This window comes from Diceros bicornis, chromosome 4 (assembly GCF_020826845.1).
Source record: "Diceros bicornis minor isolate mBicDic1 chromosome 4, mDicBic1.mat.cur, whole genome shotgun sequence".
In the NCBI taxonomy this organism is placed as follows: domain Eukaryota; kingdom Metazoa; phylum Chordata; class Mammalia; order Perissodactyla; family Rhinocerotidae; genus Diceros; species Diceros bicornis.
Window position 1 is genome coordinate 98,206,373 of NC_080743.1, and position 15,203 is coordinate 98,221,575.

Genomic DNA, 15,203 nt, shown 5'->3' on the forward strand with positions numbered 1-15,203 from the left:
GCAGTAGTTGAGAGTGACCCAGCTGACAGCCAGCAAAAAAAATGGGGACTTCAGTCCTGTAACCACAAGGAACTGAACTCTGCCAACTAATGAACTTGGAAGAGGATCTTGAGCCTCATATGAGGTCACAGCCCTGGCTAACATCTTGATTTCAGCCTGCTAAGTCCCTGAGCAGAGGATCCAGCTATAACCCATGCCTAAACTTCCAACCAACAGAACTGTCAGACAGTAAATGAGTATTGGTTTAAGCTACTAAACTTGTGGTCATTTGTTAAGCAGCAACAGAAAACTAACACAGAAAGAAGGCAATGATGTCTGCTCTTAGCACCTCCTTTGTTGTACTGGAATTTCTAGCCTGTGCAATATTGATCTATCAAACTGAAACAAAATCTATTTCACTGTTATAAAAGATGAGAAATGGCTCTTAAGTATATTAAAAGATGTTCAACTTCACTCATGATTAGAAAGTTGAAATTAAAACCACACTGAGATCAATTTCTCACATATCAGATTGGCAAAAATTAAAAAGTGTAACAACACATTCTGCTGGAGAGGCAACGGGGAAACTGGCACTCTCATATACTGTCTGTGGGAATGAAATAAGTACAATCTTTTTGGAAGGCAATTTGGTAATAGCCAACAAAACTACATAGGTGTGTACCTTTTGACTGAGCAAGTCTACTTCTAGAAATTACCCTAAAGATACACTTCCAATAGCACAAAAATACATACATACAAGGTTACTCCTGCAGCATAGTTTGTAATTACAAAGTGTTAGAAACAAACTCATTGCCCATAGAACAGGAATGGGGTTAAGTAAACTATAGAACATCCACATGACGGAGTACTCTGCAACAATAAAAAACAATAAGGAAGATTTCTATGAACTAAGGTGGAGTGATTTTCAGGATATTTTGTTAAGTGAAAACAACAAAGTGCAAAGGAGTTTGTTACCTTTTAGTGTGTTACCTTTAAAGTAACAAACCAGGGTAAATAAAAAAATATACATTGCTCTGCTCATTTGTTCAAAAAAAAAAAAAACACACAAAACATAGGAAGGAGAAAGGGCACAGGTGGCAATGGGATGGAAAGGATCCAGAGAATTACAACAGAAGGAAATGAAATTTTTCTGAGGAGAACTTTCTGTATAGTCCTGACTTTTGAAACCATGTTAATATCTCCTACACTTAAAAAAAAATCATAAGGATGGGAGGGAAAAAACTATTAAATACAAACAGAACAAATTCAAGTGAATTTCAAATACATAATGTAACTACACTGAAAAGGGTATAAAAAGAACTAACCCAAATAACTTTTGAACACAGTATTTGTACTATATGCCTTCAGGTTAAAGATAAGAACTCTAAACAAACATTGCACTCAAATTAGTAGGTCTTTTCTTGTCAGAGGAATGGTTTAGCAATTTTGAAGCTACTTTCTTTTCACTATAGGGTAGAGCAATTAAGTAACTATATTGTTGATAATGGGAGCCAGGTTTCTTATTGTCACCAAGAAGGGAGTTAAAATATGGAAAGAGGTAAGGATAGAAAAGAATGAACTATACGGTGACTGGAACTGGAGATATCAGTATGAACTCGTGGATTTTAATATAAGTAGGTAACTAGATAAAGAAAAATGCATATAGATGTGTGTGGATGTATATAGGTAAATATATATGTGTGGATCTATACACACATACTGATGTATGGATATGTGTATGCACATCTATTTCTGTTGAGATGCCCTAGAAGCAACGATAACACCGTATCAATGAGAACATCTAGTGCCTAGATCTTGGTTTCTAAGTACCTTTTCTCACTAAAACAAACTAGGGATCCTTGGAGAAAAGGCTGATTCCAGGCCTGGGGCAGAGAAACTATAAGATGAGGCTGAACATCTTATGCCAAAAAATAAGGAAGCACTCAAAGAATGCTAGGGATATGTCAAAAGGGCACAGGAGCCACCCTGAAGGGGCTCCCACTCACTAAGTCTGGGATAATTTGGACATTAAAATAAAAAATGGAGCCAGCCCTGATGGCGTAGTGGTTACAGTTTGGCATGCTCTGCTTCGGCGGCCTGGCTTCGGTTCCTGTGCACAGAATCACACCACTCGCCTATCAGTTGCCATGCTGTGGCGGCAGCTCACATAGTAGAACTAGAAGGACCTACAACTAGAATATACAGCTATGTACTGCGGCTTTGGAGAGAGAAAAAAAAAGGTGCGGGGGAAGAGAGGAACATTGGCAACAGATGTTAGCTCAGGGCGAATCTTTCCCTGCAAAAAAAAAAAAGAAAAAATGATAGGATTCTAACCTGAATACAGAAAGAACGTCTGAGTCCATACTGATAAAGGTAAATAGGGTAAAAGGAAAAGTTCATCCTTACAGTTGAAAGCCAACTAATAAATGTAGAAGAAATGATGGAATTATTTGAGAATCATAACAATAATAGATCTAGGCAAAAATCATCAAGGGACACTAGTGGGTAAAGGTTTGAAGAACAAGAGGATATCCGTACAGTCTGAAACTCTCCATAAGATACTTACTAACTGTAAAGAGTAAAGTAACTACACAGTAAAAACTTCGCAGAGACCAACTTAATAAAAGTATCAAAGTTCATATCACCAATGGTGGGACTGATCAACAGCACAGTCTCCATATCATGCAGGAAGGAGGTCTCAACATCACTTCTGAGATATTCCTGCCAACACTGCATAATCTGAATCCAGTCACGAGGAAACATCAAATAAACCCAAATTAAGGGACAGTCTACAAAATAGCTATATTCTTCAAAAATATCAATGTCATAAAAACAAAGACTCAAATTGTCCCAAATTAAATGAGATCAAAGAGACACAACAACTGAATGCAATGCAGCATCCTAGATTTTTTTTTTTTTGCTATAAGGGATATTATTGGTACAATTGGCAAAATCTGGATGTGAATTGTTTATAAGATATTAGTATTGAGTCAATATTAATTTCCTGATTTTTGATAAATGCACTCTGGTTACATACGGTAATTGCTTGTTTTTTCAGAAAATACACCGTGAAGTGTTTAGGGGTAAAGGGGCACGTCTGCCACTTGCTCTTAAAACAGTTCAGGAAAAAAATCACATATACACACAGAAAGAGAAAAAGAAGAAAGCAAATACAGTAAGATTTTAACATTTGGAAAATCTGAGGGAAGAGATTTAGGATTTCTTTGTACAATTCTTGCAACTTTTCTGTAAGTCTAAATTATGTCAAAATAAAAACTTTAAGAAAAAGCTATATGTACAAAGGTGTTCATCACAGCGTTATTTATAACAGTGAAAACTTCATTTATTTAATAATTCATTACTGGGTATCTTACATTCTAGGTGGTGTGCTAGACACGAGGGATACAATAGGGAACAAGCAAGACCAGTTATGTGGCTTTGAGACTGGGGGTTTCCTGGGATGCAAGATTCGCAGGGCTCAAACTGGAAAAGTTGGTCACCCCAGGTAGAACTTAACCATGATGGTACCACAGGGACATGTTAACGAAATTATAGTACAACCATTCAGTATAATATGGGCAAGTCAAAAGTAGAAATGTAAAAACTATAACAACAGGGAAAGATACTTATTGTGAGATGTTAAGTAAAAAAAAGCAGGACACTGTAAATACTGTAAGATTGTACATATATTTACATATAAAAAGATTTGAAGGAAAAATAAAAATAGTACTCATTGTGATTGTGTTTTTCCTATTTGAATTTCTTATAATGTTAAATTTTTTAATAAATTAAAGAAAACCTGCATTCTATAAAAAGTTACCAATATTTCAGAAAATAGTCATAATGAAATCTACATAGAAGGCTGAGTAATTGAGTTTAAGAAAATGTGATTGGTCAGTTAGGATCATCAAAAACTGATAAAAAAATTTTTAGCTAGTTTTGAGTATGTATATCTCCTTAAAATTATCTTCCATTTCAGACTTTTGCCACATTTTAGGAAATCTGCAAAGCTACTTGTTTGTTCTTAATGTCTGAACTATTAGAAAACTTTTTGCAAAAGATGCAAAACTTTTGCAAAAACTCTGCAAAAGATCTTTAGACCTAACATAATATGCTTAAAATTTGTTGGGAAGGTAAGTTCAGTTCGTAATTTATCGGATGATGGCAGTCAGAGTAGACAGTAAGTTGCCCAAAGGCAGGAATTTCAAGTTCCTGGTGCCCAACACAATAGCAACCCATCACCAACAGTTTGCTTATCAAGCTGAAGTGCTGAACATCACACACTCTCAAACAGAGGTTCCTAATTTGGAATCTGTAGGCTCCTAAGGCACCCACAAATGGCCTTGGTGAGGTGGGGACTGATGGGGGGTTGTTATGAACCTCCTCATATTTTACTAAAAATTGTAGGTATGTCTATTTCATGAGGGGAAAAGCTTATAGCTTTCATCAAATTTTCAAAGATGTCCAAGACCCAAAAGACGTCAAGAAGTACTGTTGTAAATAAACAAACAAAATTATGAGATTTTCTAATAACTTAGAAATTTAATAACTATATGAAGCCATTTATTTAATTTTTATACCATGGTTAGGTCACAGAGCCAAAAAAGTGTTTGAAGAAGAAAATTAAATTCTCTAACTCTAGGTTAAATTCAAGCTTGATTGTGAAATATCATAAATCCATCCAATGATTTACTAGCACATAATCAACCTGGTGAATAATTACAGAAAGCCTTATGCATTATGCATCACTAAGACACTTCTGATGACAATGCTAAATTATTTTAAATGTATTTGGGAAATGTGTTATTTAAAGAAGGCCAAAGGAAAAAAAAATATTTATTCATTTTATAGTGACTGTGTCAAGCACTAAGCCAGGCACTGAAATTTCAAAAAGAACATTTAGATCTTTTGAGAAGTGCAAAGTCTATTGGGAAAGACAGAAGTGTAAAAATAGAATCATTTATAATACAGGCAGGTGGAAATGAATAGTTTCCTGGGGAAGCTAAAGAATGTTTCCAAGAAGAATTATTATCTAAGCTGAAGTAGTTTCATCGCTATCGGAAAGAAGTGTAGCGTAATGCAGATGTTTACAGAAGTACAGCTGGAGTTCTCCTGTTTGATGAGGATGGGATGGAGAAAAGACTAGTGGAAGATAAGGTCCAGGCTGGAAATCATCTTCTTTGAATTGATGATGAATTTGGATGTTCTCCTGAATGTAAAAAGCTGCAGCTATTGAAAGTTTTTAAGGAGAGGAGTTCAAAAAAAGTTGGTGTTTTTGAAAGATAACTCTGGGAGCAATATAGTAGATAGACTAATGTGAGAAAGAACAAAAAAGATAAGAACACCTTTATGTAAAAGTACTCTTTCTGACAAAATTAATTATGCCTGATTTTTTTGGAGTTCAGGTTTTCATATATAACTTTATCTTTAGTTAGAGCTCTAATTCACAATTTAATGGCAGATTTTTTATAGAAACCTATCATGGGCCTACCATTTAAATGCCTAAGAGCTGCCCAGCCTGGCTGCTGCTTACCTGTAACAGAGAGATTGGTTACGGTGGCGCTGGTTAGAGGGAGGACTGGATTGACGGTGAGGGTAGTTGCTGCACTGCTCGTCACAAGGCTTGGCGTGGTTGCCACCTAGAGGTCAGAAATGAAAATATGCAAAACATTTAAAAATCAAAACTTAAAGATTTAAGTCCATATTATAGACTTATTTTGCCTATAAAAATTTTTAAATTCCAAATACAATAGAATTAAAACAAAAGGGCCTAAGAGGAAATGATTTTATAATCATTCTCTGTTCTTGGAATTGAGAAAATTGGCATATGCTGAAAGGTTGCTATTAGAAGATGGTTTTTCACTGATACAATGGCTTTGCTCAGGTTTAAGAAAGAAATAATAAAAAAACTGCTAAATTTCAATAATGTTGGGTCAGATATACTCTAAGTCAGTAAGAAACATACTAATCATCAACTTAATCTAAACAAGAAAACTATTTAACAGGATCAGGGAATCAGGAGTTCTTGTACTGCTTTTATTTTTGACTATGTGATAGCAAGACTGTCTTGTTTTTGTTTTTAATGAGATAATTAAGGAAATAATATGAAGCAAATTTTTCAAAAACTGACAGTTTCTGTTTGAAATAAAATATGTCTACAGTTTTGTAAAAAATACTGTCTTCCTTCTAGTACAAATAAATCCAAAACACAAAAGTCACCTACATAAAACAAAACTGTATCTAATGACTATCATTTTCATAACTATCTCATGAACTTTATGACGAAAGCCCCACCATTTAACAGTCATCATTTAACAAACTAGTATGTGCTCTTGATGATGACTTTAGTTTGAAAAACATCCCAGTATAGAATGATACTCAAATAAAATAAAAACAAATTAATAAGAAAGGATCAGAAATGCAAACTCAACAATCCTCCCATCTTTGGAATGCTGGTTGGAAATGTGGAGTCACATTTACAATCATCCTAAAGATCAAGGGAGTCACAGGACCACTGTATGTTCCTTCAGTCTAGAAATACTATTCTAATGCAAACAGCAGAAATTACTCAATGAGGTTATCAGTGCAAGGCCCACGTGTCTGAGAGTGAAGATCTGAGATGATCATTTTAATACACGCTCAGGGCTAAAGGTTATCTAAGAATTTACTGTCACTTAGTCATGTAAGTTTTATACATCAGGCTTTAGGACCCAACATGAATAAAAAGCAACTAAAGATTTTTTTAGGTAACTGAAATCAGCAAATTTATTCCCACGGTTACAGAGTAACCTAATAAACTACACCAGAGAAGAGAATAATGGAACTGCAAAGAAACAGAAAAGAATTAAAATTGTTCTCTTAAACAAAAACATCAAGGGCCGGCCCGGTGGCGTAGTGGTTAAGTTAGCACGATCTACTTCAGCGGCCCCGGGTTCGTGGGTTTGGATCTCAGGCGCAGACCTATGCACCACTTATCAAGCCATGCTGTGGTAGGCATCTCACATATAAAGCAGAGGAAGATGGGCACAGATGTTAGCCCAGGGCCAATCTTCCTCAGCAAAAAGAGGAGGATTGGCAACAGATGTTAGCTCAGGGCTAATCTTCCTCACAAAAAACCCAAAAAGAACCAAAAAAAAATCAATAAGTTCTTGGGTTAACAGCGTGAGATGTAATTACTTTGGTAACATTTAAAACATAAATTTACAGTTATGTGCTGCATAATGTTTTGGTCAATGATGGACTGCATATATGACGGTGCTCCCATAAGATTAGTACCATATAGCCTAGGTGTGTAGTAGGCTATACCATCCAAGTTTGTGTAAGTACACTCTATGATGCTCACATAGCAACAAAATTGCCTAACGATGCATTTCTCAGAACGTACCCCAGTCGTTAAGTGGTGCATGACTGTATATACATTTATTCAACATGAATATATATACAATAAACTCCTAACTATTATGAAATAAATTGATGTAATAGGTCATTTGTAAAATTGTAAAAATTAGCTCTTGAACTTGCATTCCCCTATTTTTATCCTTACCAGTGAGGTTGGGCTGGGGAAAATTGCTTTGATAGGTGAGCTGCTGGTCCCACCGCTGCTTGGTGGGTTGATTCTTTTTTCTTTCTGGCGGCGGTTACAAAACCAAACACGAATCACCTCCTTTTCCATATTGAGCTGATCAGCAATCATGGTGATCTCTTCCGAGGTAGGCTTTTGATTCTAAAGGGGAAAAAATCATCTTCTGGAATAACTTTTTGAACTACTGGCATAACCATGTCATTATATAAATAGACAAATGGAGAGGGACAAGTCAGAGAATGAAATTGTAATACATATGACCATTCTGGCCCACTTTTAACAAAAAACATTCTAATGAACATATATTTATTACATTTACTCATATTAACTTAGAATAAATTATTCTTGGATTTTTTTTTTCATTTTAAGGGCTATTAATCTTTATATATTAGTAGGAATTTAAGAGTTTTCTCAGTGCTTCATGCACATGATCTCGTTTGGACCATGTGAGACAGGTAATAAGCCTGTGGGACAGGAAAGGTAGGTATTTCTCAGATAAAGGGACTTTATTAAGAAATCAAGTAACTTGACCAATCACACAGTTAATAAGTGGTAGAGCTGATAAGGACTCCTGATTCAGTGCTCCTTCCACTGTGCTCAAGCCTTTTCTGAATTAGATAAGTCAAAATTTTGTTGAAAGCTTTGATATTCCCTGGTACAAAAAAAAAAATTGCCAAATATCTGTTGAATTAACTTAACTCCATAGTCTCACATTCAAGGTCTGTAGTGTTCTAGTCCCACACTACTATTCTAGGCGTACAGTGAACTTAGCCAAACCAAACAACTTGTGTTTCCCGATTCCCCTCACAGTTTTTCTCCCTGGATGCCTTTGCTCGTGCATTTCCTTGGCTGGAAGTGCTTTCCTCCCACCTCTCCCTGTCTGTGGATGCCTCTGTATCCTACAGCAGCTGCTACCTCTCTTACACTGAATGCTCACATGGATGTGAGCCTGGTCCTCCTGGTCTCTCCAGAGAAGCAGTCTGCTTCCATTTCCTATGTTCAGTAACTTACTTTGTCTTATTATCTCTACTATGTTATAAGCATCCATAAGGGCTGAAGCTGACAAGTCCATCTTTTATCATCTACAGCGTCTAACATTAGTACTACACAGACAATCCCATGTACATGAGAAGTAAAAACCTCACGAACCTCCAGGAAACTCTTCTCTAAGGCCACACGGATGTTGGTCTCTATGCTGGTGCGTTTCTTCCTCCTACGGTTCAAGCCCTCAATTCCCTGCCCTGGAGAATTCAGGGCACTTGGGCTGGAGAGAGCCGAATCAGATGAGAGGTTCTCTGTATGAAAGAAGGAAACACAGAAATCAAATTAGCTGAGCACAATTCACACATATAATACATATATTACCAACAATAACAAAACTGACCAAAATATTTTAAGCTACAATCAAGTATGAAAAGGTTTCATAACCTCCACTAAAATATTGTTCACTGCCATGGATCTTTCTACTGCTCTTACTGGTGTTCTTTGTCTCAGGATGGTCAACTATATTGTCACCATTACTTTTTGATTTCTGTTTCTGAGAAAGCAGAAGTTTACTATTCCTACCCTTAAACTCAGCTCTACTTCTCCTGAGTTCTGTTCTTACATTTTGCTTTTGTTTATTTATTTGCTCTTAGGGATCAAAGGAAGAAAGCTTCTTGGAAATTACTGAATGTCTAAAATTTATCTTGTAAATGACCTCTCATTTTATCAGTATAATTTAGGGTAAAAATCCCCCCAAAACCAAACAAACAATGAAACACTTCTTTCAAGTTTAAACAAGGTTTTGTCATGTAATAGTTTAATGACCCTGGGCACGGCACAGACCTCTCTGAGCTTCCTTCCACTCCCTGTAAAATGAGATGGAGGGAGCAGACCAGTGGTTCTCACCTATGGACTCAGTAAGATTACAGATGCCGAGGCCTCACCCAGAGCTATGGAATCAGACTGTCCAAGAGTGGGTGTTACAGGTTTGTCTTTTCCCAATACCTGATTTTTGTGCACATCTACAATGAAAGCCATAGTTTAGGGGATCTCTGTGGTTCCTTACAGCTCTCACAGTCTATGATTCTGTGATCCCAAATCCAAATTTTCCCAAAGGAAACCTCAGCACAAAACACATAAGTTAAAACTAGCAACTCAACTTTTTATGTATGAAATATGTGGTCATTCTTAATAACAAAAGCAGAAATATTATCAGGAACAAATTTATGATAATTCATCGAAGAAAAACCAATAAAGTTGTTTTTGAAGTTTACCTAAATACATAGGCCTTCTTATCCTCTTCTTTCAAATGTCCCTAACCTGGGCTCAAATAGAAAAAACATTCCAAGGCTAAAAATTATTGCTGATTGTGTACATTGTAATTACTATTTAAATGAATTAGATCTCCGATTTATGTAGCCATCATTTATATTGACCCTCCCAACATTAGTGAGCATCAAGGTTCTACGGTACCAATAATGCAATAAGAAATATAAACCCCAATTTATACAACAATCCCCCCTGTAAAATTCCAATGGACAACGAGGAGATTTCTTACATATTCACCTACCTGCATCATTTAGCCACTTCTCCAAAAGTGGCTTTAACTTGCACATGTTCTTAAAGCTGAGGTTCAAGGCTTCAAAGCGAGAGATGGTAGTTTGGCTGAAGTCATTTCCATACAGTTTACCCATCGCGAGCCCAACATCGCCCTGTACAACAATACAGAGCAGGAAGGGGAGAGGAAAAGAATAGAGATTTGTCTCACTAACATTTACAGTCTTCACTCTAGGGTGCTGCTCCAATGACTGCTCTAGACAAAGAATCAACAATCATTCCATTTACTGGGTCCCACAAAAACATCCATCCTTAGGTAGAACACAGTATTCCAGTGAGGACTCTGTGAGTCAGGCCTTGACAACATTCAGAACTGTCCCACATTCTCTCCATTTTGAATCTCTTCTTGCTACCTTATATAATAATCAAGATATCAAATATTTCTACTAAGTCTCAAAAGACAGTGCTGCTATTCTAACAAGCTCTTAATTGATATAACCAAAGTGCTTTAAGTAATCTTTAAATTTACCTGTATCACTCACAGAGTTAATAGATTAACTGTTTAGATAACCTCAGGTATTTCTCAACTAACCAAACTTCCCATAAATCACTTTAAAATTTAGAAATGATGTCTTGTTCTTTTATTTTCCCTTAAAGTATTTCTGGAAGCAGTGAAAAAATCTATTTTCCACCCTTAGTTTGGATTTCAAAGTTGGTTACAAAAAACAGGTATTCTAAAAGACTACTTTTGTAACCATTATAGACACAGAAATTCACAGTAGAGAGGTTTGACCCATTTAGTCAAACCTTCATGGGCACTGGAAACTTGGTAACCTTAGAGCAATAGAACAATGATCCCCTGAATATATTACAAAAGATGTCCTTCTCTATAAGCCTAGAACCTTTGAAATGTATACAGAGCTTTTCTTCCAGCTGAATCTCTCTTGTTAAAGCTGGAAAAAGCCATATCTTCATAGTTATTTTATGTACAGGTAATAGAACCTCATGGAGTTTAAATGATTCACCCTGTCATTTCAATTAGTTTAGTGACAAGGCAGAAAGGCAACATTTCTAGTCGAAAGTACTACAGAGCTAACTCTCTTTTGAGATAGTAACTCCCAACTATCCTGGTAACACTTACTTTGAATTGGGATCATCCCAGTCCTTTGATTTCCCCCCTACAATCCATCTTTTGGATACAACATTGTTTATTAGCACCTGCATTAGGTGGTAGTCAAGGAAAGGAAAGAATAATTTTTTAAACTCCATTTTCTTACTGGTGAGCAACTTCTTTTTTTTTTTTTTTAATAATTTTATTTATTTATTTATTTTTTCCCCCAAAGCCCCAGTAGATAGTTGTATATCATAGCTGCACATCCTTCTAGTTGCTGTATGTGGGACGCGGCCTCAGCATGGCCGGAGAAGCGGTGTGTCGGTGCGCGCCCGGGATCCGAACCCGGGCTGCCAGCAGCAGAGCGCGCACACTTAACCACTAAACCACGGGGCCAGCCCTGGTGAGCAACTTCTAACAAAAAGTTTAACAGAGGAGAAATATTGAAACTATAAGATAAAATGGTGCATAGAGAATACCTGAACTTCAACTGATCTATGTCCTATGCCTTCCCATGGGGTAGCCACCCGCCTTGTGTGACTATTTAAGTTTAAATTCATTGAAATTAAATAAATGAAAAACTCAGTTCCTCAGCACCACTACCTACCTTTCAAGTGCTCAACAGCCATGTGGGTAGTGGCTGTTGTACTGGGCAGCACAAACACAGAACATTCCCATCATTACAGAAAGTTTTACTGACAGCTCTGAATATACTATCTCTAACCACAACAGAGTAGACTGCTTATTGATTTCCTTCCAATTATAGTAAAACTGAAAGAACCAGGACAGTGTGAGAGAGGCATAAATGCTACCCATTATATCTATATAAAAATATATCTATAGATACAGGCTTATCTATATTGGTATCTCTATACAGTTATTAAATCTTCATTCAATCAACAAATATTCACTAACTGCCCACTGTATGTCATGCACTAAACATGCTTTGTCACATATATTCATGTCTTGGTCACTTTATTTGTTTACATTATAGCTTTCTGGAAAACTGGGGCCAACTGAGCCTTGCAATTCTTTGAGTCTAAGACCTGCTGTAGCAGTTAGGATGGCAATAAATGTTTTCTGATATTGTATCTGCATAATTTGCTAAGAATTTTTCACAAACTTCTGTAGTATCTTTCTATGAAAATTAAGAATATAGACAAGCAAACAAAAAATAAAATACCTATTAAAAATCACATCATAATAAGAATAAGAAACAAAGTCTGAAGTTGGTAGCTGCAAATAAAGCTATACCATCAACTAACTAAAGCTATGGCAATAAACAACAAATATACTTAACTGAGATTTACAACACAATTTTACTTCATCTTTAAATTACTTAAATGAATAAAAAGCAACAGGTCCCTCAGTAACTATACTAATTTTCATTAATTTGATATACACTTGGTTTAGTGCTTTTGTAACTCACTAAACCATCCTGGGTTCTCCCGCACAAAAGCAAACGTTGTAAGCAGTTGACTCAGACATAACCTGAAGGATATTACATCCCTTTGACATTTTCTAAAAGAGCAAAAGGAAAAAAGGAATGAAGAATGGGAACAGGAAATAATGAATGCACCACATGGGAGGAAAAGTGTTATACTATGGCATGCCTTCTAATTATGTAATGACATCTATAGGACTCCTTTAATAACTATTCAGATAATTAGAAAATAACTACTGTTTAAAACATCTAATAACGTACATTTACTCAGAGAATAGGGATTTTTTTTGTTTGTTTCAACTAATAACCTGAATGTCTAACTTTCCCTGTGTGTGTGTGTGTGCACGCACATAAATAAACTGGATAAAAAGCAACCTCTGAATAACTACAATTGAGGTACATGACTTATAAAAAAAGGCTGATTTTCTCATCCTGCACCGGTTATATGTGCTTTAATCTACGCAGTAAATTTTCTGAAATGTTGCCACTGCTATGTCAAAGTCATTTCGAAAAATAAGCAACAGTCGTGCCAAATAAGAGGATAAAACCATAAAGCAGAACACCAAACCACAGGGAAGCTCCTTTATACATAAAAGAGAAAGAGAAACAAACACTGGCAATATGTTGGGTCAGATGCCACAGAAAGGCAAACCGCTATTTGGGTAAAAGTTCAAGATTTTTAAAAGCCTTAACATCCTTGGCATATCACTGAGGCAACGATCTCCTAGGGAACCTAATAATATGCTGTGCTAATCGCCTAAAAGCTGAAGCACGGCTAAAGACGCCAACCTGGTACTTAAGCTTATTAATTTACCCCTATCAATCTAGTTGTATCTTTAGCTTTCTTCTTAAAAACAAGCCATATTGTTTAGATGCTCCGAAAGCACTAAAATCTTTCTGAATTGCAATTTGTTTCTTCACAACTGAAATTCTTCATAAATCTACCTGCATTTGGTTTAAAATTATATCTACTGTAACGATCATTTTATGTTCCTAATATATAATTAGTTTCTTTGGGCAAAAATAAATTACCAAAGAAATGTAAGGAATAAAAGTCTGTTCTTAGAAACACACAGGGACATCATGCCTGTTTTTGATTTACCAGAGCAGATACTGCATTACTGTCCTCACAACCCAGAATAATCTGGAGAGTATTTAAGTGGTGGCTTACATTTCAAACAGTAACTATATTCTCTGGAAAGAAAACATCAGATTTCTCCTGATTCCATAAAAACACCCAATCTAATCTATACTTCAATAATTTTTTTTCACCTAATGGTCTTATATCATTTTACATAAATTTCATTCAGTTTAATTATTTTCCTGCTTTAAAAGTATTATTTGTGACATGTTAATCAGAGTCAGTGGCAGTGTTTGGAAAAGAAATGCTATATACCCAGATGCCTGTTTAAACCATTAAACTTATTCCACTTTAAAAGCCATCTGCTCAGTGACATTAAAAAAACTAATTTGGATTTAGATTAATTTGGATTTTCATCTTCAACAGATTCTTATTTAATTAACAAGTTTCAGTTTGGGCTTACTCTGTGTGTGTGTGTGTGTGTGTGTGTGTGTGTGTGTGTGTGTGTCCACTGACTGTCCCCTTCTCAAAAAAATCCCCTATTTTTGAACAAGTCTTTCAAACTTTTCCCCTTTCAGCTACTATAAAAGATCCTATAATCTTCTTTTCTCTCTCAATCTTAAATATATAGCACTAAGGTCTAGAATCAGATGTTCTTCAAATAACAAACCCTCACAATAGTTATATTATCCCCCAATCTCATCTTTTTAAGTCTCAGCATTTAGTGGTATAATTATAGCTTCAGAAGCCTTTGTTCTGAAAAAAACTTGAACGGTTTTAACCTAACATTAAATCATAAATTTATAACTGAATATATACGATAATAGTCTACACTTACAAATGGAAGATAGGACCAATAAAAAGTTACAGTCTAAAACTAAACAACAACAAAGCGGAGCAATACATAGTTCCTTAGAAGCCTCTTTGGACATGTAAAGCAAGTTATCTGGGCCCAGCCAGGGAGGGAACACTAAGCTAAGGGTAGGTTCATCCTACCTGAGTGAATCCAAGTTTGATTCGTCTTTGTTTGAAGGTCTTGGCAAACTGCTCAAGCTCCTCAAGGTCACTGGGCTCCTCCAAGCTGGGGGTGTCGATTCGCTTTGGTGTTGACTGGCTCTGTGGAAGTGTCTGAATCGGGGTTGCTGCAATTGTGCGTGTGGGGGTTGCTGGCTGTTAGAGAAGGACAGCCACACATGAACAAACACAAAAGAATACTTAAGTTTACAACTGGAACGTGCTGCAAGTAAACAACTTAAGGAAACAGCTATATTCATGGAGAACTATGAAGACCACGTTAACGTTGTAGAAGGCACAACATAAGGTTCAGTGAGAAAAGCAGAGTGTGAAATTATGTATACTATAATTATAGCTAAGGCTAAACACGTAAGTCTATGGAAAAAACTTGAATACACAAAAATGAAACCTATTATATTTGGGTTTTTAAATGTTCTGAGTATACATATCT

General features: G+C 36.0%; 2 protein-coding genes across 5 annotated transcripts in view; one reads left to right on the top strand and one right to left on the bottom strand.

The window, feature by feature from the left end:
- Positions 1-15,203, top strand: part of CREG1 (cellular repressor of E1A stimulated genes 1) — a 224,592-nt gene that overhangs the window by 134,464 nt on the left and 74,925 nt on the right. The window lies entirely within an intron of this gene.
- POU2F1 (POU class 2 homeobox 1) overlaps positions 1-15,203 on the bottom strand; it is a 168,919-nt gene that overhangs the window by 14,523 nt on the left and 139,193 nt on the right. For all 4 annotated transcript variants that reach the window (XM_058540146.1, XM_058540144.1, XM_058540145.1 and 1 more), the window contains 5 exons: positions 14,735-14,908; positions 10,116-10,257; positions 8,711-8,856; positions 7,523-7,702; positions 5,513-5,618 (listed from right to left, as the gene is read on the bottom strand). In XM_058540146.1, the coding sequence (XP_058396129.1) occupies positions 5,513-5,618; positions 7,523-7,702; positions 8,711-8,856; positions 10,116-10,257; positions 14,735-14,908 (748 nt within the window). The remainder of the gene's footprint in view (positions 1-5,512; positions 5,619-7,522; positions 7,703-8,710; positions 8,857-10,115; positions 10,258-14,734; positions 14,909-15,203) is intronic.